Here is a 24,869-nt window from a genome sequence, read left to right on the forward strand (position 1 = left end):
AAGTATGATAGCCAAATGACTTAGCCGTATGGGCTCCGTACTCGGATTTAAAAATTCGTCGAAAGTATATCGAATGACATCTCTAATGAAAGAGCATGAAATTTTAAGAACACCCATACAATTTTTATAATTTATCGATATACGATTTTTGAGATAAAAGATTTTGAATAAATTAGAGGAATAAAATGATTTATGGAGGAGAGAAAAAAAAATGAGTGGTTGAGATTTGAGGAGAGAAAAAAATGAGCGGTTGGGATTTAAGGGTATTATAGGTATATTAGGTAGAGATGTTTAAATTAGCGAATAAAGAAGGAAGATAATTTAGGTAGTTCAAATCATCTTTTGAGATTTAAAAAAAGGGCAAACTGCTTTATAAGATAATATAGATTATACTTTTCTTTCAATTCACAGTATTTGGTACATTTTTATTGTGGGTGAATTATGTAGGTAATTTGTAATCACCATTAATCTGATCTATTGGTTTAAATTGTCAATGTTGTGGGTGAAACATGCAATTCAAGCATATCTAACATAAATAAACGAATAAAGGTTGTCTCTATATATGTTATCAAGGGGACAAATTTTCATTCTAATTTACATAGCATGACCAAGTATTTTTATGGACATTTCCAAATCCTTCATTGGGCACTTCCAAAATTAACATTAATATGTTAACCATTAGTTTATTTGGAGGTGGCTGATATTCCATTCATATGCCTTCTATGAAATAATCCATGTAATTATGTAATGTAACTAACGTTTTGCAGTAGAAGGGAAAAAGAAAAGAAAAATATAAGTGGATCTAGATGTATATTGAACATTTGAACCCAATTATTAATGGGAAAATGATATATGATGTTAACATTATCTTTGTTAGAAGATATTACTCTCACATACTCACTAACATCAATTTTTACATATGTCAAAAAGCCTCCCATGGATTTTATGGTTTGTGAGAGCAATATCATCTAACAAAGATGATGGTAACATTAGCCGAGTTACCCCCTAATTAATATGAACCAACTTTACTTAGGACCAGTGTAGGAACTAGAAACTGGTAGCATTTGAATCATACGTATTTGGTAGCCTAAATGTGGGCCAAAACAGCTCTTGATTGCAACATTATTTTTATGAAGAATGTGAGATTTGCTCTCAGTACATTTCGTCCACTACTTCCATAAAAAGCTATCCTCATATAATACATACATATCCCCTAATAATTGTCGACAACATTTTGCAACTTTAAAATATGTACATAAACATATGCTATATGTGTTCCAAAGTTTACCATGTGACAAATACTCTTTTGTTCATCAGTGTCTCGAGAATAAACATGTTATCTAAATTTTGTTTTTTGTTAAATTATGCTTGTGGGCTACAAGTTATGGTGCATATAATGAGTTTTGTATTTCCTAATAATCAAGAAATGGATCTAAATGTTCATTAGTTTAATTTCATAATTAATATTTTCATATTACAAAGAAGTATGAATTCATTAAAGATATCACTAGTACTTGTGTTTTAGGGCCATAATTTGTGCCTTAAGCATAAGTTAACAAAACCCTGTATACATCAAATCATTTTGAAAAAATCTCCAGTAGTCAAACAAGAAAACAAATGATCAAACATTTGACTTGATATATATGTGCCACCTTACATATAATTTACAAAAGAAAACATGAAACTAAACTTTGGTATATACAAAGGGGTGTGAGTTTCATCAACCACATTCTATCTTTTGTAGACTATATGAAACATATGATAGAAGGAATCGAGTTTTTGGGAGATGGATTATAAATCCACAAGGAAAGTAGCTTAAAAGTTAGAATGTGGATATCAAATTTCGTGGTATATTTATATCAATTAAACAAATTTTGATGCTTATACTCGTAGACAATAAGTTTGATTTGATTTAATTAGATGTAAGGATTAATGTGTGATGAATAATCACGAATGCCTGCTCCTTCCCAACCCATCCATTCTTCCCACATGTCCCAATCCGGATCATCCATTCCTCTTAGCGAATCATCCGAAGGTTCATCATCCAGTTTGGCTACACTTGTTTCACCCCTCAAGTCACTCATTATCATCTGTTCATATCAACAACTATGGTTATAATCATATTTTTAAAAATGGATAAAAATCCTTTAAAGTTATAATTAAATTTACTATTATCAACTTTAGATACTATACATACAATAACTTTATACTATAAATGTAACCATATTTACCCCGGTTGAAATTTGAAAATATCTTATAATTGTATGTATTTGTTAATATATGTCCTCTTGTCACATCATAGGTTTACTAATTTTTTAATCAATCAAAGACATACAATAACAATCGGATGTTGCTAGGGAAACACCCCATATATGTATAAAAAAAAATCATGTACTGATGTATACCACGTAAAGGTGTATACTTATAAAGTTGAAAACATCTTGACTTTTGAATTAAAATCAAAGGTTAAGATTTAAATATGGTTTTTGAATTTTGACCTTTGATTTTAATCTAATGGTCTAAATGTCAACTTTACCTATGAAGTTAGGTTTTAATTTTAGAGAATCTCAATCCCCTATACGTGGCATACATACACTGTTTGCTACGAAAAATGAGGCGTGTGAATAGACATCCCATTATCCCAATATTTAAAGAAAGCTTAAATCATGTATGAAAAGAAAAACTTACATCATAAGCTTCATTAATTTGTTGAAACGGAATTCCACCATCGTTTTCTTTGCATACATCCGGATGATACTGAATTAATAATACAATTTTGATCAAATTACAGAAGTTTTTAATATTGTTTGTTTCATACAGTATTATTCATTATGTTCAAATGATACCAAAAGATAAAATTACTAAGCACCGACAAGAAGAATAAACTGCAAATTTAGCATGAATATTCCTTGAGTTTTATAGACAGCATTTTGTCTGAATTATTTTCATAATAAGACTAAAATAATGTGTATGAGGGTATCTAACAAAATATATCCTTATGTAAAAACTACATTATTTGTAACATATATCCAGTAGTTTTTTACAAGAGGATCTAACAATTGATATAATGGCTCTAGATTCATTAAGAAATTAATTTAAAACAAAAGAATTACGTACCTTCAAAGCAAGCTGTCTAAAAGCTTTCTTGACATCATATTCAGAAGCGCCAGGTTGAATCCTTAGTATCTTATATGGGTCTGAAGTAGCAACATGGTTCATGGAAACACAACTAGCTCTAAACTTGTTGTCGCGACACTTTTTCAGTTTCCGAAACAAAGACGCAGATGAAGACGAAGATGAAACACGACCATTGATCATTCCCGATGTACTTGTCATTGTTATCAACTTTATATATTTCTTAATATATACTTTTATGTGTGTAAACAAAGTTGTTGATGTAAGTAATGAATTAGTCTATGCATAATCTGATTTATATATGTATGTATATGTTGGAGTGTGAAAATGTGGACAAGAAAGTATGAAATAAGGATCAAAGTTACAAAAAGTTGAAAATGGACATTTTGAATTGAAATAAGTAATTATGTGTATGTGAAAGAAGTTGAGTGAAGAAATAGTCAACAATGGAGAAAACCAAGTATTGTTTGAATGTATGTATATAATAATATAGAGACATAATAGAGGAATGGGCTTTGGGGGGTCGTTATCGATGGTGGTCATACTAGAGATGCTTATGGATGACGTGGGCATTTTTGATTGGTTAGTTTGAGACATTGAGTATCATATTGGTATTGTTGCCATTTAGATCGAAAATGATAGAATAGTACATCTTTGAAAGCAAAATGGAAGAAAAATTGTATAATGAAACGATTTTCCAGGGTTTGAAAGACTTGGTATTTGTCTCTCTAATATAACTTGATCGGAAAAGTATAATATTGGAGAAACAAAATTAATCAACATAATGCATGCATGTATGTATGTATGTATTATTAAACTACCCTTTAGTTCTTAGACATGAAGAAATTTTAAACAATTTTAATTTCTTCCTCCTACCCACTCGGCATGAATACAACAACTTGGTGTAATCGCAAGTCCACTATAAAGTATGGTCACACTATATGAGCGAACTTAGAGTAGTTAACAAATAGACCTGACTGAGAATGGATCTATCCCATCGGAATTTTATTTCTAGCCTTCGAAAAAAAAAGCATAAAGTTTACCTACAAACACTTGGTATATTCTTATATAGAACTCGTATATGCCCAAATGACGAGTCAGTGACCAAAACCCATTCATGCATACATAATAGATACAACCCCTAATAAACAATGAGTAATATATAAGTGTAAAAATTGAACTTGGAACAAATACAAACCAACTTACAGGGTAAGAATGGTGTCTTCCTAGACATGTGTGATGTGCCCAAGCAGGATCAACAATATAATCCATGTATTGACCAACATGACGCAAACGCTTCACTATCATAACAAAAAAAAAATGATTTATACACAATCAAGCATTGTAACCTATCGAAGTGAAAGAATGTTATATTTCACTATCAGATTCTGTAATCGATCACTTAAAAGGATGCTTATAAGTACAAATGCACAAGTTTACCCTAAAAGCCATCGATAAGAAATTTCTACATGTTGAGTTAAACTATAGAGTTTACAACTATCTTCATTCAGTTTTGTCTATGCTGTCAGGTGATTCAGATGATGCATCAGTTGAAGGGTTTTTTGAAGTAGAAGAAGCAGAGTTGGGGATACTTTTAAACTGAACCAAAATCATTGTCATGTTGTCACAACCTTCACCACCACAGGCGGGTGCCAAACACCTGTCGAATACCTTCTCACAGATTGCTGACAACTTACTTTCCTGCATGATTTATGGAAGGTTAGTTTTACAGGCTAGCAGGTACAGTGATGATGTTGGTGGTTAAAATTTGATAATAAAAACTCAACTTAAAGTAAAAGTTAATAAACTTCAGTACCCAAAAGAAAATGTAAAACCAGTTCGTATTTTCGAGCAGGCTATAATGGATTTGTTTTTGGCTCCACTAATGCACAAGAAGCCATAACATAAGTACGCGACACTACAACAGAACTAGAGGTTGCAAGTTGGGCTGGTAACATAATGGATCAGAAGATATCAGGTTGAAACAGGTCATTTTTAGTACTTATAAGATATGGGTAGGGGCCGACCCATGAGCACCTTTTTGTCCATTTTTGAAGTTTTCAACAACAAATTAATGTGCGAATTATAATTGTAGAACAATAGTATTACCATTATAATTTAAATATATCTATAAAAAGATGTTGTAGGTGGGGTGCAACTAATAGACTTTGGGCGACTTGCAACCCATTGGCCCATTTAAGATACAACACAACCCAGGATAACCCACTCATCATCGAATGGTTGCAATTGCCACCTCTAAATATCGCTAAAATATTTGTCAAATGTGTGTAGAGATGCACTTACAGTTTTCAATTGCTCCTGTACAAAGTCAACCAGTTGTTGGCTTGACATGCAATCCCTGTAAAAGAGGTAAAGATATCATTATCATACCGGTTGTGCGTTGTATTCAGCTAAACCCATAATGTACAGTAAAAATTTGACTTTAGAGAATAACATTATTACAGATAGTCTAAAGAAACAAGATCAGGAAATGTTTTAAGTGCATGAAAAATAAGATTAGCGGGAAATAAATGAGTGAACTTGAATGACATCAAAAAAGTACATTTGTAAGATCTAGATAAGTTCTCAATTACCCAACTTTTTAGCCTTTAAACCTTATACGAGCCATTCTAGTTGAAAACCTGTTCAAAGTTTGCACATTTTACCGTCGCTCACGACTGAGTAATGACTGATTTTATGTAGCACCAACAAAAAACAAAAGTAAAATAACGTACTCGTGTTTGTTTGTTACCAGAACGTCGGTGAAGTTAATCCAAGATTTATTCGATTTATGGTTCCCGTTCAGTGACCTTTTATTACAAGTACAAGTTCAACTAGTATTGCAACATAACTACATATTGACGACCAAACACATGAATGAAAAGCTTACCATATTCCATCAGAGGCAAGAACAAGAAAATCATCATCCTCGCAAAGCTCAACCTGATTAAATAATTGTAGAGAGAAAGGAAGATCAAGTAAGTGCCATATGTCATCATAGAATATTAATGATTGGAAAATGTGTATAGCAGGTCAAATAGATTCAAATCAGAATGGCCGAATTTTTAGGCGGGTCAAAAAGGTCGGGAAGAGTTGGATGATGAATTGTAATCATATTGTTGTCCCTTTTCCGTGAATTTAATAGATAGTTGTGTATTAAAGATGACCACCAAAATATAATGCCACAACACTAATGTATTCTTTTAAATTTCTTTTAGTATAGAGTAGTTCAAGAGGTTGCACGCATTTAAAAACACTTTTGGTGACTTTTGACTTGTTTGACCAACTCCTTGTATAGCAATGTTCTTTCATTGACCCATTTAATATAGCACACAACCAAAACCGTCCATAAGTAAATGGGTCAAATTGGTATAGTCATGTATCATGTTTCCCAGAAGTAAATGAGCTGCCTATTCACAGTTTCCCAGAAGAATACAAGCAACTTATGAAACTGAAAAACACAAGATAATTAAAGCATCGCATACTGATACCACGCACCGTGTTTATATCAGGATTGGCAGTTAGAATTTGACTTTCAGCAGGCAGAGATTTATCTTTCTTCATTCCCACATCACCTGAACATACGATGGAAGTATAAACCAAAGAAAAAAGCAGCTCATTAATTTGCAAGAATCTTTTTAGTAACAAGTATAGGAATACAATTGGAATATAAGAAGTACCTATAGCCCTAGTCAAGTTTAGAGTCCCGTTAACTCGGCCAGCGTGTATAAAACCACCAGCTTTTTTTATTCTTTCTTTCTCAGAATCAAGATTAGGCTTGTGGTCTTTTGACAAATTATGTGCCTGCAAAAAATATTAGAATTAGAATCATTTATATAGGAAGCCCAAAAACAAGTATAGTCAAATGCTAAATGCCAATGAAAAAAATAGTCGAGCATGCAAAAATACATAACAGCAAACAAAGATGATATAAAGCGTAAAAATTAAAAGGCTATCCTATAACTTAGAGGTGGCAAAATGCAAGAGTCACGGCCCTTATTGGCACCTCTGAGTAGATTTCAAGTTACATGAAATACAAACAATATTACCTGACCCTTCCGAGATATCACACAACGAGAATCACCAGAATTGGCTACAACAAGCTGGTCATTACGGATGATTGCTACACAAGCAGTGCTACCACAAGTCGGCCCTTGATAGTTAGAATGTGGTCCCTGAATCATTAAAAGAGACGATTCAGCCATAGCAAAAACACAACGAAAATGTTAGATCTACCATGATTCAAGAGTTTGAGAATACAACTTGCGAGTTTTTGTCATTTTACAAACTTCAAACGTTGAACTTGCAGAAAAGAAATATATTTGGCAAATCCATTTATGCAAATACTTTTCGCCATATAGACATGTTTCTGGCGCGTTACCCAGACTGATTACCAGAATCGGATTTGAAAGGATTAGGGTTTTTAACAAAATGTTTCTAAAAAAATATGTAAACATGGCATGCAAAGATCAAGTGAAAACAAAATAGATGGTTATCAGGAAAGATGGAAAAGTGGGTGAGTCAGCCAAGTTACAATTCAAGATAGGTAAAGTATCATACATGTTGAATCCAGTTGAATCAGCGGACCTGAAACACTTTTTCTCTATTCTTTAATAAATGAGTAGGATGGCATAATATATTATAATAACATTAGCCTGGTTCATAAAAAACAGTTATTTAGAAGGTTTTAAGCAATGAATATACCCTTTGAGCAGCTTTAAACCCATAACACGCATTTCCTTTTAAGCTATATTTTTTAATTTTTATTTTACCCATCTGACCCATTAGAGATGAAAATGACCATATCAATCAAAAGTGATACATCTACATGTAAAGTTATAAGGTGCTTGCAAAGAAAGTACCTCCTCAACAGACCAGTCATCTTCATTATCCTTTAGTTCGCCACTATTAGGGGACTTCACTATTCCATCCATATCTATCATACCACCGATCTGATCTTCTTTATCCTCTAATTCAGCTAACTCTCTCCACCCACGTTGTCCACACATCATTTCATCCATTCTACATAAGGATGCAAACTTGTTCTGATAATAGACGAGATTTAAAAAACGTCATCAAAGAATAAGCAGATTTAACATCCTGACTTGGTGAAATGGGTGGATTGGTGGGATGAGTGACAGATCAAAACGGGTAATTTTGAGTGCGGGTGAAGATAACAGACACTTTTTTATCTATTTTTTGGATGTTTTAGATAACTAATTTGGAATATCTACCAATATACTAAAACAGGATTAAAGGGTTCTTTACACGACATGTGGCGTAATCCTTGATTGAAACTTGTCTTTGTAATCGATCGTTTAATTAGAACATCTTGTATCTTTAGATTTGTATAATCTTTATCTAATATAATTATCATAATATAATATATTTTTAAATAATAACTTTAACCTAAATGTATATACTCATGAGATATTTACCTTTGGTTTCTAGACGCAAGATAGCAAGAAAAAGTTGGTTTGTTATGTTTTCCTTTTTTAGTTACATAATGAAACAACATAACTATGTGTTTTGTTTTGCTAATTACTTTTATTCGAACAAATATAAAAAAGGTAAACTTGGAGTTTGGTTTAGTGTTTCATAAAATCATAACTATTTTGTTTTGTTTTGTAGAGATTATTCAATATTTGTTTCAACTTTCAACCTAAACATGTTCGTAACTTTGTGAATTATTAACAATAAAAGTTATCATGGTTTTTATAATTAGAACTTGATGCAAAACCTTAATCGTGTGATTTTAATTGATAGATATATCGATCACTTCCCTATATATATATATATATATATATTGTCAAATCCGTACATCGTACGAGTATTAGAACTAGTATAACAATATAACAATCTACTTGTTTAAATTAAGTGATGTAGAAAATTCCCATGCATTCGAAAACGCTTAGGGTGACTTACAAGTTACAACTCATTTCTAAATACCACGACTTAATCCATTGAAGCCGTTACGATATTTAACATAACACAAATTGACGCAATGATAAATAAATGGGTCCATATTGACACGTCCAGTAACAGCCTATAGTTGCTTAGTAAATGCATTCACAAGGTAACAAATAAAATAGAAAGTGGTACTGATGCCTTCCAATTTTAATTAACTAGGAAGTGGCCCAAGCAAAATGAGATCCACATAAAATGAAGCATCTGCAAAATAAAAGAAAATCTTATAACCTGAGGAAGGATTTCTGAGCAGCAATGCCGATATCACCAGAAGCATAAGCTTCATGCTTGATCAATTGTTGGTGAAGGTACTTCGCACAGAACTTAGAGACAGCCTGACCTGCAACCTTAAAGGCTTAGTATATACCCTTTAAACAATATTTTGTTATTAACAAAAACACAGATGAGATGTGTGAATTTCAATTTTGATCATGCTTATTCATCACACAGGAAGATCATAAGAATGTCGATGAAGCCACCAAAGAGTTGCGACTTGTGATGTTTAAATGTTTACCAACATTCTTAATGCTAGCTATGTAGATCACTAGAAGTTACACATCAGTGCTCTTCTACTAGTGTTTACACGATCAGTGACTTTGATCGATTGTATGCACTTGATTTTGTTACAGCAAAACCACTCTTAATCTACATACACAAAAATATATATATTCCTTTTTACATCGTCTATGGCATTAGTATAACAACTCTTCATATTCCACAGGCTCAATGATACATCATGAATGTGCAAACTATCAGAAGGTATCCTTGCTTGATTCTACATTCTATTGCAGCTATATCAAGTGCCTTTGCATAATCAAATCAAAGTTCAAACTATGTGCCTTGTTTTCTATAAATATCCAAGGAGTATTTTCATTTCTACTATACGACCAATAATTTGGCTGATTGCCATTTTCTAAAAATGTCATTCCAGCTTTAAATGTATGTGAGCATTAAGGAACGACCAACACTGTCTGAATATATTATTTACTTGATTAGTTGGTTATATCAATTTCTTTTGTTCGTTGACTGACTACATATCCTAGTCATCTAATCTTGGAATGAGGAAAAAGTCCTTGACAGCATAGTCCTGTATGACAGATGGCCTTTAAATTATAAGACAAAGGCATGTAGATGGATTATTATTTGCCAACTATTTCTAACAAAGTTGCATTATAGTACAAAGACAAAATATTGACAATAATGCACTACCATGTGAAGTTAGAATAGAACAAAAGTAGCATCAAACAAGTATCACTTTTAGCTAAATGAAAGAAAAATACAGAAATCCTGTAATAAGCATCTTAGTGAAACTAACCACTATACGAATCGCTCTTAATTTTAAAATGGCATTGTGAAAGAAAAGAAGCTTGAAATGATGGACACCAATGCCAAAAGATGAATTGAGAAATGACTCGGTGAACGAAAAACGACAGTCGTGCAGGAAGTTCAAAAGAACAAAACAGTTTATTAGATTCATTTCAATACTCTCACTCTTTCAAAAGCTAAAATGTTACCTAGTACAGATTTATAAAATACACAGATATGTGTGTGCTAAGCTCGTAATCGTACCTCCATGGCCATCATAAACACCAAAGAAAGATGTTGAACAGTCCAAATCAAGATAAGCGGCATGCTGTCAAACACATCATACCAAGAAAGCAGAAAAAAAAACACTGAGTGACTATAATCAATCATAACTTGCAGACACAAATCAAATGCATCAGCTGTACACCCTACTAATACTAATAAGAAAACACCAACAACTTGAGTAACTTATCCAAAGATAATGCAATTTCATAGCTAACATAACTAGATATAAGGCTGTGATCATTGAGAGCAGGAAGATAGACGGCTGTAAAGTATATAAACTTAACACATTATCATGCAGCACTAGTGCACTACAAACAATTACATTACTTGAAAATACATTATAACTTGAGTATCCAAAACATGAGCCATAAACACACTTTCTAATTCAATCGTCTTAACAAATCTATCATCTTCTTATATAGAAACAAAAAGAGATTTACATTAAATATATTATAACTTAAGTATCCAAAACATGAGACATAAACACACTTTCTAATTCAATCGTCTTAGCAAATCTATCATCTTCTTTTATAGAAACAAAAACAGATTTGGATAGCTAGAAAATAGTATGGGCTGTTACTTACAGCATCTTCCATCGATGTACGCCACCCCTGCATCGACGATAACCCATATTTTAGGTTCTCATTCTCACCATCCAGGGAAAATTTTTCAGTTGCAGGCGTGCTTAGATATGCTCCCATAACCTGTTAATTTATCCAACACGATATCATTAAAAATCAGAAATCACTTTCTGAGCAAGAAAGAATAAAAGTTTATCAAATCTATTTCAATTCTGCTAGTATCCAAAACCAACAATAAAAAATGCACACATTTAAAAAAAAAAAAATACAGGCACAACCAATAAGAATTTTACACGAATCCAAACTCTACATATGAACACAACTCGTGAACACTGTCACAGATTCAAATACTTCGATAAAAGTTACAACATCTAATCGAAACTGTAAATCTCAACCACCAGATTCTGATACATAAGAACAAAACTTTTGGCCCTAATCTATGAAATTGTATAACAAAACCATTAATTACATCGGATCTCAAATAACACTAATCGTGCAAAACCATTATGCCAATATAATTAGTTAGACACTAGTAAATGCCAATATATTCTCTATAATAATGAATCAAAATCCTATACATACAGTTCAAACCAACCTATACATACAGTTGAATAAAAATGATAGACTAAATTACAGTTATAGAATTCAATATATTCTTGCTTTATTATAATGAATTTAAAAACCTATACATACGGTTCAAACCGACCTATAAATACAGGTGATACGACGTACCGAAAACCCTAGCGATATTCATTAACTAACTTTGGATGATTGAAACGCGGAATTGAAACATTGCGAGAGATAAGGATAGCATGATTGAACATTTATGGAGGAAATTTGATAGATATAGATATAGATATATAGAAATAAATATAGATATGGATATATAGATACAGATATAGAGATAGACTTACGGTTTGTTGAAGAATTTATTGGATCATTTGTAAAGAGACTAGAGTGTTTCCGTTAAGCGCAGCCGCGCAGGTGTTAATGGTTTATATAGCTACGAAACAAAATCTATATTCATACTTTTATTCTGCATTTATTTATATTTGAACACTGGCTTAAGGATACTATGATAATTCATGATATTTTTTTTTTTAAAGGTGAACTTCATTAACAAAGTATGCACCAAATTGGTGTTACTAATCAACTTACATCATATTTACGAATTAAATAATGCTAAATCTACACCAACTATTCCAACAAATGTTTACATTTCTCTTTCTATTATTGTACCAAAGAAAAGTCAAAGATTTTATACCTTGAATAACCTTCTCGACCTTGATTTGGGCATTTGAGAACCTTCTTTCGTTTCTTGCTTTCCAAATACACCAACACGCTACCATGACGATGCCTTTAACCACTTTTTGTTCTTTCTTTCCAAGTCCCACATTTTCATGAATCTCAATAAGATCTTTTATCGAGAAAACAAAGAATGGAGAAGCCTTGCACCAGGAGCTTATGAAAGTCCATATCAAGTTAGCCAACTCGCACCCACAAAAGAGGTGATCCACCGATTCCTCATATTCCCCACATAAAACACACAGTCCATCTCCAAAAACACAATTCCTGTCTTTAAGAGCCTCTAAGGTTGGAATACGATTCATACCAACTCTCCACATGAAGATGTTAACTTTTAAAGGGATCCATTTGGACCAACGAAGGACATACCTGTTGCTATAATCACGAGAGCTAAGGATAAAATCTTTCACAGCTTTGACAGTGAACTGGGAATCATTCTTTCCTTGCCATATCCATCTGTCGATGGATTCTGTAAGCTTCAGACCATTCAAAAGAGTGCCTAGTTCCTGCCATTCCGTCATCTCCTCGGTTGATTGAAGAAGTTTTTTCCATCTCCAAAGAGACGAGAACTCCTTAGAGTTTTCATCATATCGATCAGACACCCTGCAATTCTTGTATTTCTCAAGCCGAAAAAGTACAGGGAATCTGTCTCTGAACACCTCATCCCCGGTCCAAAGATCCAGCCAGAATTTGATCTCTTTTCCATTACCACATATGCCTCTGAATATTTTGTTCAGGCTCGTATCCGCTACCTTAATAGACTCAATTGCTTTGACAATTATTTTCCAGTTGCTCGACAAGTATTTGTTAACCGGGAGAGCACTCCAGTTGTTCTTGTTTTCATGAATCACCGTAATTACTTCCTTCCACAAGCTGTCCTTCTCGTTTTTGAATCTAGCTAACCATTTAGACAGTAGGGCCAGATTCGAATCATTGAGACTAGAAAGGCCTAATCCACCAGCCTACTTGGGGGAAGTTACCCTATCCCACGAGACCCAATTAATTTTCTTAACACCTTCCGATCCACCCCATAGAAACCGCCTCATAATCTTTTCCAAGCCATCCAAAACCTTCTTAGGTGCGCGGTACAGTGACAAATAATATGTGGGGAGGCTTTCTAGCACAGATTTAATAAGAGTAACCCTTCCGCCAATTGACAAACTATTGGCTCTCCATTTGGACAGCCGTTGCTCGAATATATCAAATAAAAAAGACCAACTGGATGCTTTATTCATATTAGTACCTATCCAGATGCCTAAGTGCTTAACCGGGAAAGTACCAGTATCACATCTAGCAACAGCAGCCATCTCATTGAGCTCATCCCCTGTAGTACCAATTCCAAACAAACTAGATTTGCCCATATGAATATGTAATCCGGAACACAAATGGAAAATTCTCAGGATTCTGATGATATTCTTCAAATTTGTGATGTCCCAATCTCCAAGAATCACACAGTCATCTGCATATAACAGGTGTGAGATAGACAAACCATTGGCCAACCAAATTCCATGGAACATGCCTCTCTTGGTAGCCCGATTAATTAGGACAGTTAAGGCTTCCATGACCACCAGAAATAAGAATGGCGAGATAGGGTCTCCCTGTCTCATCCCTTTGTAACATTGAAACTCGTACGTGGGAGACCCATTCACTAAGACTGACGACCGAGCAGATGATAATATGCCAAAAATCCACTTACACCATAGGCTCGGGAACCCCATCTTTTCAAGAATAGACATAAGAAAACCCCAATTAACGTTGTCATAAGCTTTTGCAAAATCAATCTTGAAGAGGAAGGCTTTGTCTTTTCTCTTCTTAACCGTGGCGATTAGTTCATTGAGAATAAGAGGCCCGTCCATGATGCACCTGCCACCAAGGAAGGCAGTCTGATTGAGAGAGATCACCGTTCCAAGGACTTTTTTCAACCGACACGCCAAAACCTTTGATATCACCTTGTTAATAATGCCGACCAGAGCAATCGGGCGATAATCATCCAAGGAAATCGGGTCCTTCTTCTTGGGGATCAAAGCTATAAAAGACGAACTGCACCCCATATGTATAGTACCTGAGACAAAAAATTCATTAAAAAGAACAACAAAGTCGCGTTCCAGAATGTCCCAGAAGCGTTTAATGAACTTGAAATTGAAGCCATCAGGTCCAGGCGCTTTTTCATCTTCACAATACGAGATCTTTGCTTTAAATCCTTTGCCTTATACAAGTCGAATTCAATGAGCTTCCTCTTGCATTCCGTCCTAATCCATTCCTCCTCTTCCTCCAGGTTTCTTTCTTCCATCAAGGCGTCTAATTCTTCTAGTTCAAGACGACACCTCTTTTTCTCTTCCCCTTCCTTATCGTTCATATCATTCCTCCATTTAACAATTTCCAAGCGAAGATGTTTGAACAACATCATTAGCTTGACATCAGCATAACCGAAATAACTCAAAGAATCCACGACCTTATGGACAATCTCCTTGAATTCCTCTCTGTCCAGCCAAGAACTTAGAAACCGGAATGGTTTCGGGCCATAATTCGTGTCCCTCACCGTCCACAACAATGGGCTGTGATCAGACAGGTATCTTGGCAAGACTCTAAGACATGCTTCGGGCCATTTAGCAATCACCTCACTACCCACCAGAAACCTGTCAATTTTACTGAACTTTTTCCGTTCCCCGTCCTCTACCAGAAAGGTAAATCTGTTCCCTTTCATACTATACTCTTCCAAATCAGCTTCAAAAATAAAATTGTTAAACAGACGCGAACACCTATGGTTGTAACTTGATCCTTTTCTATCTTCCGGCACCCTCACAGCATTAAAGTCACCAATTATAAACCACAAACCAGAATAATTATTCTTTAGATCCAAAATTCGATCCCATAACCTCATTTTATCGTCCACCCTTTGAGGCGCATACACATTCATAATGTTAACCGTCTCTCTTAAGCCTTTGACCTTTCCAATTGTTAGCAAAAAATTCCTTTCCTTTACACAACTCGTTTTCTTGAAAACATCAGAATCCCAAACACTTACAAGGCCCCCAGACCGCCCCAACGGTTCCACTATATCCCAACCCATATCCGAGAAATCCCAATATTTTCTAATTATCACTTCTGAGATACCATAGCATTGAGTTTCTTGAAACGCCAAGAAATTAACCTTTTCATTATTCTTAATACCCTTTATCCAATTGGCTTTCCCATCTCCCCCCATCCCCCGAATATTAATGGACAAAAAATTCATTGGAGAACTTGATTAATACCTTCACTAGCGATAGCCTCCTCAATTCGACTTTCGAGGCCACCAAGCTTGACTCCAACCATGATTCCCATCTTCTTTGTAGCTTTTGTTTCATCGATTTCCATAGAATATTTAGCATCATCATCTGGTGTGTCGTTATTACCAGTTGTGGCAGGAGCATCTGGTGCAATATTTTGATCTAGTGGAGAAGCCATATTGTCCACCACAGGGACGTTATCCTCGGTGTTCACAGGTGCAACAATAATGTTAGGCCCATCCATCCTATCCTCTCTCTTCAACTAATTGTAAAGAGTCTTCTGGTCTGGGCCGTTTGTTGGGCCTGGTTGAGTTAATGAAAACGTTTTTGGCCCACAACCTCCCAAAGCCTGGCTCCTTAAGAGAATCTCCCTTATTTTCTTTTTTATTTCCTTTATTTTCTTTTTTATTTTTGTATCTTGAATTCTCTTTTTTGCCAGCATGTGCAACAAATATTAAATTCCCATTGGGGCCCACATCCATATTAACATCATTATGCTTGAGGGAGTTTAACGAGTTCCCATGCAGAGACCTTTCATTCTCCTGCCTCAATTCCCCATGTTCGACCTCATCGACTTCTTGCCTGCATTGTTTCACCATCTCGACGGGCGTGACTAACTCACCGGTCTGATTATTTTCTGTCCTAGTAACCGGTGATGGAGTAAAACTTTCCAAATCCCACGGGCACCAATCTGATGGGTCTTCAGAGATCCAAACACGAAATAATCTATCACTCCACTTAAGGGTCACCCTGTCATTCAGAGGTTTCCCTTCACCAACCAAGATCCCGACCTTGTACCTGGACCGGTTGAGCACCTCTTCTCTAATCAGCGACGGTGCCACCACCTTTCCAAACTTACCAGCAATCCGATTGAGAATCACCATATTGGCCAGATGAAGAGGAACACCCATGATGTTAATCCAAGCTATCCTCTCAAATGGAAAGGATTAGCCGACCCAGGTGTCTGCCATGGAAAACCACTCTCTCCAGACCTTTTCTTTATACATGAACTCAGTAACCACCTCCTTGTTAGAGAAGGATATGATTATGCTTAGACCACCTAAGTAGGACAAATCGAATTCAAGAAAACCTACCCCCAATAAGAGATCTTTAATCTTCTTAAGAGTACCAAAATCACTGCATTTCGCCACCACAGCCCGATCCTGCAGAGTTTTTAAGGCTCCAACATTTGAATCTATTTCTAAGACTTTCTCCTTCGCCGATGCATCTGATGCAGCATTGCCCATTACCATATCTTTAAAGGACACCCCCAACGATGAGGGTTTCGCCCAAGCGTGACTAAATGGTCGACCTTTCGAAACTTGTTCAGGGCCTGGTACCTTCCTAAAAAACTCCTCCTGTTCTTTGTTTTCTAGAGCATATCTCGCGATATTAACTTTAAGAGTGAACTTGCCCACTTTCACTCCTTTGAGTTGCTTTTCCAGTTCTTTGCTATTTTTGATCCCTTTGAACTTTACAAACCCAAATCTTTCCCCATCCTTGTTCTTTCTTCTAGCAATATAGACCCCTGACAACTCACCATAATCCCGAAAAGTTGGAGCCAAATGCCATGGTCTGCATCCATCCGGAATATCAGACACATAGAACTTTACCTCCGACGATTTCCTTTGCGATTCATTCATCGGATATTTGTTCCTTGATCTTTTGGATGTGACATACTCCCAACCGTCGTTTGGTTTTGTCTTTTCTCTCTCCCCCATTCATGATATCTATATCTATCTATATCTATATATTTATACTACTATATTATAAAACAGATCTCTCATGTTTACATTTTAAGTTTTAATATTTACTTTCTCAAAATACCCATATTTCAATTCTATATTTACTTAACATTCTTTTTCTTTTTTCAAATCTAAACCAATCATTTTTTTTCTCTCCTCCATAAATCATTCATTCCTCCAGTTCATTTAAAATCTTTTATCTTAAAAACTGTACATCGATAAATTATAAAAATTATATTGGTGTTCTTAAAATTTCATGCTCTTTCATTAGAGATGTCATTCAATATACTTTCGACGAATTTTTAAATCCGAGGGTGGAGCCCGTACAGCTAAGGCATTTGGCTATCACACTCTATGACCTATCACCCCATCATCTTACCGCCGCAACGGCCTAAGCACCCAAGTGATACTTTTATTCTGCATTTATTTATATTTGAACATTGGCCGAAGCACCCGGGTGATACCATAATTCATGATATTTAAAGTAATAGTGATGTAAATGTTAAATATGAAAACATGATAAAATAACTGACTGTGGAATAAATACAAATATCTATACTTCTATATTACCTATTAAAAATTATAGCCCTGTTGAAAGTTACAGGGGGAAAAAGTCTATTATACCCCCACGTTACAAACGTCCCCTTTGGTAAGTAACTAAGTATGCAATTAGTCCCATTTAGTAAAGTATATGCAATTAGTTATGCACGTCAAAATCAAAAGTCCATCTAGGTTCTTGATCACAATTCCCATGTGCACAGATAGAATCCAGAAAGAGCCAAGGTCGTAAAGACAAAGGCAGAAAAGCCTAGGTATAGTCAAACATTCCATATGGTAAGTATTTAATTTGTGTTTATCAATTATATAATTTCAAAATTCAAAATAACAAACGTAACAAGGAAACATCGTCACTATATAAACAGACTATTGATCACCTACTTAATTGTGATCACCTACCATCATCAGTATATAAACCTTTCGATCTTCTTTACATTGTATGTCTCCTCGAATGGCAAAAAAAGGACCATTTGTTGATGCTTCTTCATCGCGCGCAAGGAAACATTGTCGCCGCTCTCACATTCAGCCCCAAACGACATAACAAGGCTTTTCTATGGTATCCCGTCGCAAGGCACGGATACCATGCTAGTGATAGAAAAAAAAACAAGATGGAAAAGTCTAAATGTTTAAAAGAGAAGCTATACTAACAATATAATCAAATTCAACTAAAGACATATTTCAGAATTAAGAGTTAAAGCACACAATGTTTTATACATTTACCAAGGATTAAATCTGTAACTCAAGAAAAATAAGCCTTTGTTTGTATGTAAAGATAAAAGAACACTTGAAGTTATTTGTCTATGAGACTTATAAAATTTGTTGTGTAAGGAAAACAAACATGAGTAAAATGAAACGATAAAAAATTTATTATAAGATAAATCATATGTGCCAGAAAGTTCAAAATTTTGAAACTAATAACTTGAGCAAACTCAACTATTCATGACCCAAGCACCAGTGCCCTTATTTCAGTATTTCACAAAGAAATGAGATTCCATCCACAAACACAATGTTTATGGTTGATATGGGGTTCCATATCTTTAAGAAATTTTTTAAAATTTCACTATCTTTTAGATTAATTGCTTTAACATTAATTACACTTACATTATCTTACACCACTCAACATCACCTATGGTCGCGCATCATAACTACCATCGTCGCATTACGCGAGTATCATGCTAGCTAGCATATATATATGTATATATATATGTATATACATATATACAAGTTAACACTCCGGTGAGAACACTTTTAAAATAAGAACGGTGAGAACACTAAAAAATATCATTTTGATGCATTAAAATTCCATAAAACTAACATAGTGCTTAACTAATTATCATTATTTAAGTGTTTAACAACACATTGATCCGTCAAAATCGAAAAAATCACGTTTTTTGTTGGATGCCAGGGAGTGAGTTTTCCCAAAAAATTTCTCCATTTTGTATATAGCTTTTTTTAAAAGGAGGTGATTCGATAACACCTATATATGTATACTTGTGTATATAAACCTCTTAAGTATTTTTGTTTTGACTTAAAACTCTTAAAACTTGTTTGATATTGCAATCTCAATCCTTAGACACTTATAAATTTCATTCCATCTAAAATTTTACATAGGAATAAAAGGCAAACGACAACAAGCTGCGCTGCTAATCCCTTTTGTATGGAAAAAAACAAGATGTTTAAAAACTACATTTATGTATCTTGACACCTAATATACAGAGAATGTTAATTTACTTTTCCTAACAAGTTTTAAATGTATAATTTCAAGGTTAATTTTGTCTACTACACTCACTCACGGGCAGTTGACTCGTTCGTTCATAGTATAGTAAATAGGTAAGACCAAGATCGTTTGCATGGACTATGTCTAAGAAAGTAGCTAGATGTGATTCTAGGATTTTGGGATTTGTCACGATTTAACTAAAACTAAAATATTAAAAGCATTAATTGATTAATTTAGCAAAACAATAATAATTAAAACTTTTCATTTACTTGGAACAGTTCATATGCCATGATCATTTAGAAAACAGTTTAGATATGTTGAACAACTCTTCTCACATTCGAATTCTCGTTAGATTCACCAAACTACTTAGTAGGATTGTCGTTAGACTGATCATACTACCCTATAAACAGATTCTTGTTAGATTCATTGTTATGCATTAAAATCTGACTTTTGTAACTATGACTTTATCTTCTATGTAAGTTGAGATTCTTCTAGGTTTCTAAAAGTCACTTGACACTAACTATTCTAGTCACCCGGATTCGGTTTTTGTTCGCCAGATCAACTAAAACAATTTAATAAAACACATGTTCAGTTGAGTCAAATTATTAATTAACCATCCCCCGCTCGGTTACAAGTCAAGAGACCACATTAATTATAGACCGATTAATGTTTCACAAAACGAATTAAATGACTCTAAGGCCTTAGCGCAAACTCGACCCAAACAAATAAGTAAAATAAGTTTGTATATGAAAACTAATAACATTTGTCTGACTCAATAACCATGGATCTGCGACAAGCATAGAAATGTTTCAACAATCTAATATAGAAAACTATCACGACATGATCACATTATCCAAATAGATGCAAAACTACTTAGCTACTTATGACAAGAAAACTAAACCTAGCAATCATTAAAATAAATAAATCCATAATAATTGTCAAATAAAATTGTCTTGCAATAGTAACCTAATAACAATAATAAAAGTAAAGGACAATAAAAAGGGAGATCAAACTAAAGAGGCGAAGAATTGTTGATGTCGAATTACTGCTGGTCACTTTTGCCGCTGTGACTTACGCACATGCCACCACCGAACACACTCCTAGTAATTGATGAACCCTCCGAATTATTAAGTGCGGCTACGTTGAATTGTTGTTGAATTGATGCTTGATCTTCCAGATGATATGGAGGTGTTACGAGAGTTTAGATCTGATGAAAATATCCTAAAACAACCCCAAAAGTCATCTGGATGAAGTGAGTTGCGACTCTTAGGGTTTAGGGGGTATTTATAGGTATTTGGGAAAAGCCCTAGCTAGATGACCTACTACGAGCGGCGTTGGGTAAGTTCTAGCAGCGCTCAAGCCTTCCCAGCGGCGTTGGTAAGCTTCAGGATGACTTACAGCGACGCTAGAGGCTTGGGAGCGGTGTTGAAGGCTTCAGGTTCAACACGAAAGTTGTAGATCTTTCTCTCACCTTTCTGTGGATAACTTGTCAGAAACGAAGTCCATATGAAGAAGTTATGCCCAAAATACTAACACATGGTCATTTGCTCCACGTCGACCTCAAATTCTTCATGTTCCACTTGCTAGTTGATGTGTCATATTTTATACCATTTTCCACATGACTTTAGGACCATTTATTCGTTATATTTATAATTTTATATCAAACTTTCGATGTTTTGAGGGTGTGTTAAGTGTTTTCAAGTTGGAAATTGATTAGACGAGTGAATTGGTTGGTTTTGTTGACTTATGGAAGAAACGGGAGAAAGATTCGGTCGAAATCAAGTGAAAGACGAAGAAAACGAATTCTGAAGTGTGTAACTCCTGTTATTCAACTAACGGCCGTTACTAAGAAAGTTTCTGAAATCCCTATAACGGGCAGTTTAGCCACTAACGGCCATGAGATTTGTGAAGGAGTGTAACGCCCGTTAGCCAAGTAACGGCCGTAACACGGGAAGAATAAAACTAACGACTGTTACTCAACTAACGACCGTTACACGCGAATTATATATATATAATTAGCTTTGATTCTGCAGTAAACGATTTTTATAGAGAGAGAAAAAAGAAGGATGAACTTGAATAGGGTTTTTCATAGCTATACTCTTGATTTCAGCATTTTTAAGGCAAACAAACTGTTATGGTTTTTATCTTTTCAGTCTAACTCGGATCAGAATCATTGTTGCTACCGAATTTTCTTCAATCGATTGGTATAAAATGATTTCTTCCATTCTTGTTTGTTTTATTTATTTCAATATGAGTAGCTAAATTCTCTATCATCCGTCTTGATGTAGTGATACAATATGTAGGATTGCACAATTTTATAATTCAAAGTTGATTTCAATTATCGTTGTGTCAAGATCTTGATGATTTAAATCTTTATTAATTATTATTTGACATTGGTGGCATATATGTTCTTCGTTAGTGGTACTAGTCGAATATATATGTGATTTTCAATTAATTGTTTGCCTATAAACAATTATCACTAGTTCATGGTATGATAGTGAATGTCATTTAATAAAAGGAGCTCTTTTGTCAACGTGTTGTATAACGGTTGGTGGTACCACGATATCTTCACATAGGTACAATTGTTAATTCGATAGACAAACAAACTAGTTGGTTAGGGAAATTGTTTTAAGCGTTGGTGGTACCAGCTTTTACAAAAGAACTGATTAATTAGGTGATTTAAATGATTTTACAAACGTTGGTGGTACCAGTTTGTGTCTTTATTTTGTCACGGTTATCTTTATCAACTTAATTTGAATTTGAACTTCATTTATGTGCAATCGAATATGTTGTTGAGCGAGGTCAAGACGAATGACTTTTAAATCTCTTGAGTAATAAATTACAACTAAATTTATTTTTTCGATTAATCCTCAAGGATTATTGACTTTTCAACTAACTTTTGCAACGTGGCAACTCGGCCATAAAAACCTCCTTTTCAATCTGAATCACTTTATTGTAACAATTGCTTAATAAGTCCTTGTGTTCGACCTCGGTTTACCAAGTCAACTATATTGCATACGAACGGGTTCACTGCCCGCAAGTGTGTAGTAGTCAGTAACTAGGTATTTCGTGTTTATAAATTTAAGATTAGAAAAATACACATCACTAGTCTTCGTCCAAATGTCTTGTGGCTTCGTATTAAGTTGAGTAGATACGTTTGCCTTCACTTGCATTGTCTTGTGAACCTATGATAACATGTCATCTCATTAAGTATCAAAAGTTCACATTTCTAAACTCATTTAAGGATAGAAACATGACCTAATGATATGGGAAATAATCACAAAATGGACGCTCATCAACACCATAACATTTTTGTGCATGACTCGTTGGACTTTACAAAAGTAACTCAACGACCTCAAATGCGAGAAACCCAAATATATCAAATGCAAATGATATAAATACATGTTATTCTTAATTAGACTGATTTGTCTATTTCTTATTTGTATATTTAATGCAATTTGTTAGATTTATTTAACATTGCAATAAAAATATACAAAGTATTTTCTTTATTGATTAATGTTTCAGTTATGCGTTAAATTAAAAAGATTGGAATTGATAAAATATTTGAAGATGAGGTTTAAAAGATGTCTTATTAGGAGGAAATGTTCTTAAAGGTGTTTTGGGTGATGTAAGAGTATATATGTAATGAAATGAAGATGTTATTGATCGAGAAATGCCTTAATCATATTAAAATATGAAACGTACAAATCAAAAACACATTTATTTATGCACTTTCAAATCAAAAACAATCAATTTTCATTTAATTTTTTAAGTAATAGTCGGCTAGTCGCATTGTAACATATGTAGATTTATTTATGTATTAACGTCTTTTTTATTTTATTTTTCATTTTTATGTTTCTGTCAGCAGTTTAATTTAATTATCTTATTCACACCTATTGCATGCGTAATATGCATTAATAAAAACCAACTAGCTACCAAATATGCAGCTTGACTAAAAGAACACATGCATTTAGTCGATCTAGGATGTAGTTGTTGAGTTTAGTGTGTTTTCTTTGATTATTATAGTTACAATGATATGCTAAACAATAGTGCCTTAAATTTATCAGTCGTATAATATAAAGTCAAAAAAGTTTATTAGTTATATAGATTTTAATAAACACAATCACATAATACATATACATAGATTAAATAATGAAACATTACGAAATGATCGATGTGGTTAAAGTAATGAACCATAAATCGACTGATAAATGCCTATGCCTTGAAGCTATGAAGAGGTTTTCTTTTTAGTTTGTCTCATTTTTTACACGCATTACGAAAACTACATTTGGATCTATTAATTATTGAATAACTATTGAATATAAATTCATTGTTACTAAAAAAAAATAAGTTATTTGTTCACACATTTTTATCATATATTCATGTTTAAATGTGTGACAAATTAGTTAGAATGAATGAAAGTTGTGTACATGACTAATTAAATATGAAAGTTCATATGGATCACACTTAAAATTTTGGATTTTTAAACTTCACATTTTTTAGCGTGAATAAATTTTTACACTTTTAAGTGCAGACTTTTATACTTTATTATATTTATTTCTACGCATTTAATAATGTGACCTTTTAGTTTAATATAGTTTTAAGCAGTTATTAGCATGAAAATTTTATATAAATTGTTCACGCAAATTAAACATGTAAGTAACTAAATTTTTTTTTTTGTAGTGTTACTTTAATTTTCTTTCTTATAATGTTAGAATAAGTAAGTAAATATTATGATAATAACATACATGCAATATAAGTATACAAAAATCATGAATACGTTAGTTAATTGATTAATTGGTCAGGAATATTTTCTTGGTTCATTATGTGAGTCTCGAATGTGAGTTTTTTTTCAAGGTTTTGGGTTTGAGTATTAAGTTTCTCATCTCAAGGTATTTTTCATGAGCAGGAGGTTGGAGGTCCAACAAATCGCTTGTTAAAGTTGCCTCCAACACGTCTGAATCAAAACTAACTTTAAATAATAATAATAATAATGATGATG

At 33.9% G+C, this 24,869-nt stretch overlaps 3 protein-coding genes across 4 annotated transcripts; all 3 read right to left on the reverse strand.

Annotated features, from left to right (window-relative positions):
- Positions 1-1,618: 1,618 nt before the first annotated feature.
- LOC122608222 (chaperone protein dnaJ 8, chloroplastic-like) lies at positions 1,619-3,845 on the reverse strand. The gene is made up of 3 exons (XM_043781307.1): positions 3,118-3,845; positions 2,689-2,757; positions 1,619-2,090 (listed from the first exon to the last, which is right to left on the reverse strand). Exons 1-3 carry the CDS (start codon positions 3,334-3,336, stop codon positions 1,917-1,919), a joined length of 462 nt encoding a protein of 153 aa, XP_043637242.1. The 5' UTR covers positions 3,337-3,845; the 3' UTR covers positions 1,619-1,916.
- A 575-nt stretch (positions 3,846-4,420) lies between these two features.
- On the reverse strand, positions 4,421-12,274 carry LOC122608705 (probable protein phosphatase 2C 60). Of its 2 annotated transcripts, none has more exons than XM_043781799.1 (11): positions 12,188-12,274; positions 11,277-11,396; positions 10,672-10,735; positions 9,334-9,442; positions 7,998-8,157; positions 7,185-7,310; positions 6,816-6,939; positions 6,634-6,710; positions 6,026-6,078; positions 5,440-5,494; positions 4,421-4,836 (listed from the first exon to the last, which is right to left on the reverse strand). In XM_043781799.1, the coding sequence occupies exons 2-11, from the start codon at positions 11,391-11,393 to the stop codon at positions 4,639-4,641; spliced, it is 1,083 nt and encodes a 360-aa protein (XP_043637734.1). In that variant the 5' UTR covers positions 11,394-11,396; positions 12,188-12,274; the 3' UTR covers positions 4,421-4,638. The 2 variants fall into 2 exon arrangements, with proteins under 2 accessions (XP_043637734.1, XP_043637733.1); XM_043781798.1 differs by lacking the exon at positions 12,188-12,274 and adding an exon at positions 11,980-11,994.
- Positions 11,846-15,783, reverse strand: LOC122607256. Its single transcript, XM_043780194.1, has 4 exons — positions 14,712-15,783; positions 13,594-14,640; positions 12,538-13,476; positions 11,846-11,868 (listed from the first exon to the last, which is right to left on the reverse strand). The coding sequence occupies exons 1-4, from the start codon at positions 15,781-15,783 to the stop codon at positions 11,846-11,848; spliced, it is 3,081 nt and encodes a 1,026-aa protein (XP_043636129.1).
- Between the last annotated feature and the right edge of the window lie 9,086 nt (positions 15,784-24,869).

This window comes from Erigeron canadensis, chromosome 7 (genome assembly GCF_010389155.1).
Source record: "Erigeron canadensis isolate Cc75 chromosome 7, C_canadensis_v1, whole genome shotgun sequence".
NCBI classification, from domain to species: Eukaryota; Viridiplantae; Streptophyta; class Magnoliopsida; order Asterales; family Asteraceae; genus Erigeron; species Erigeron canadensis.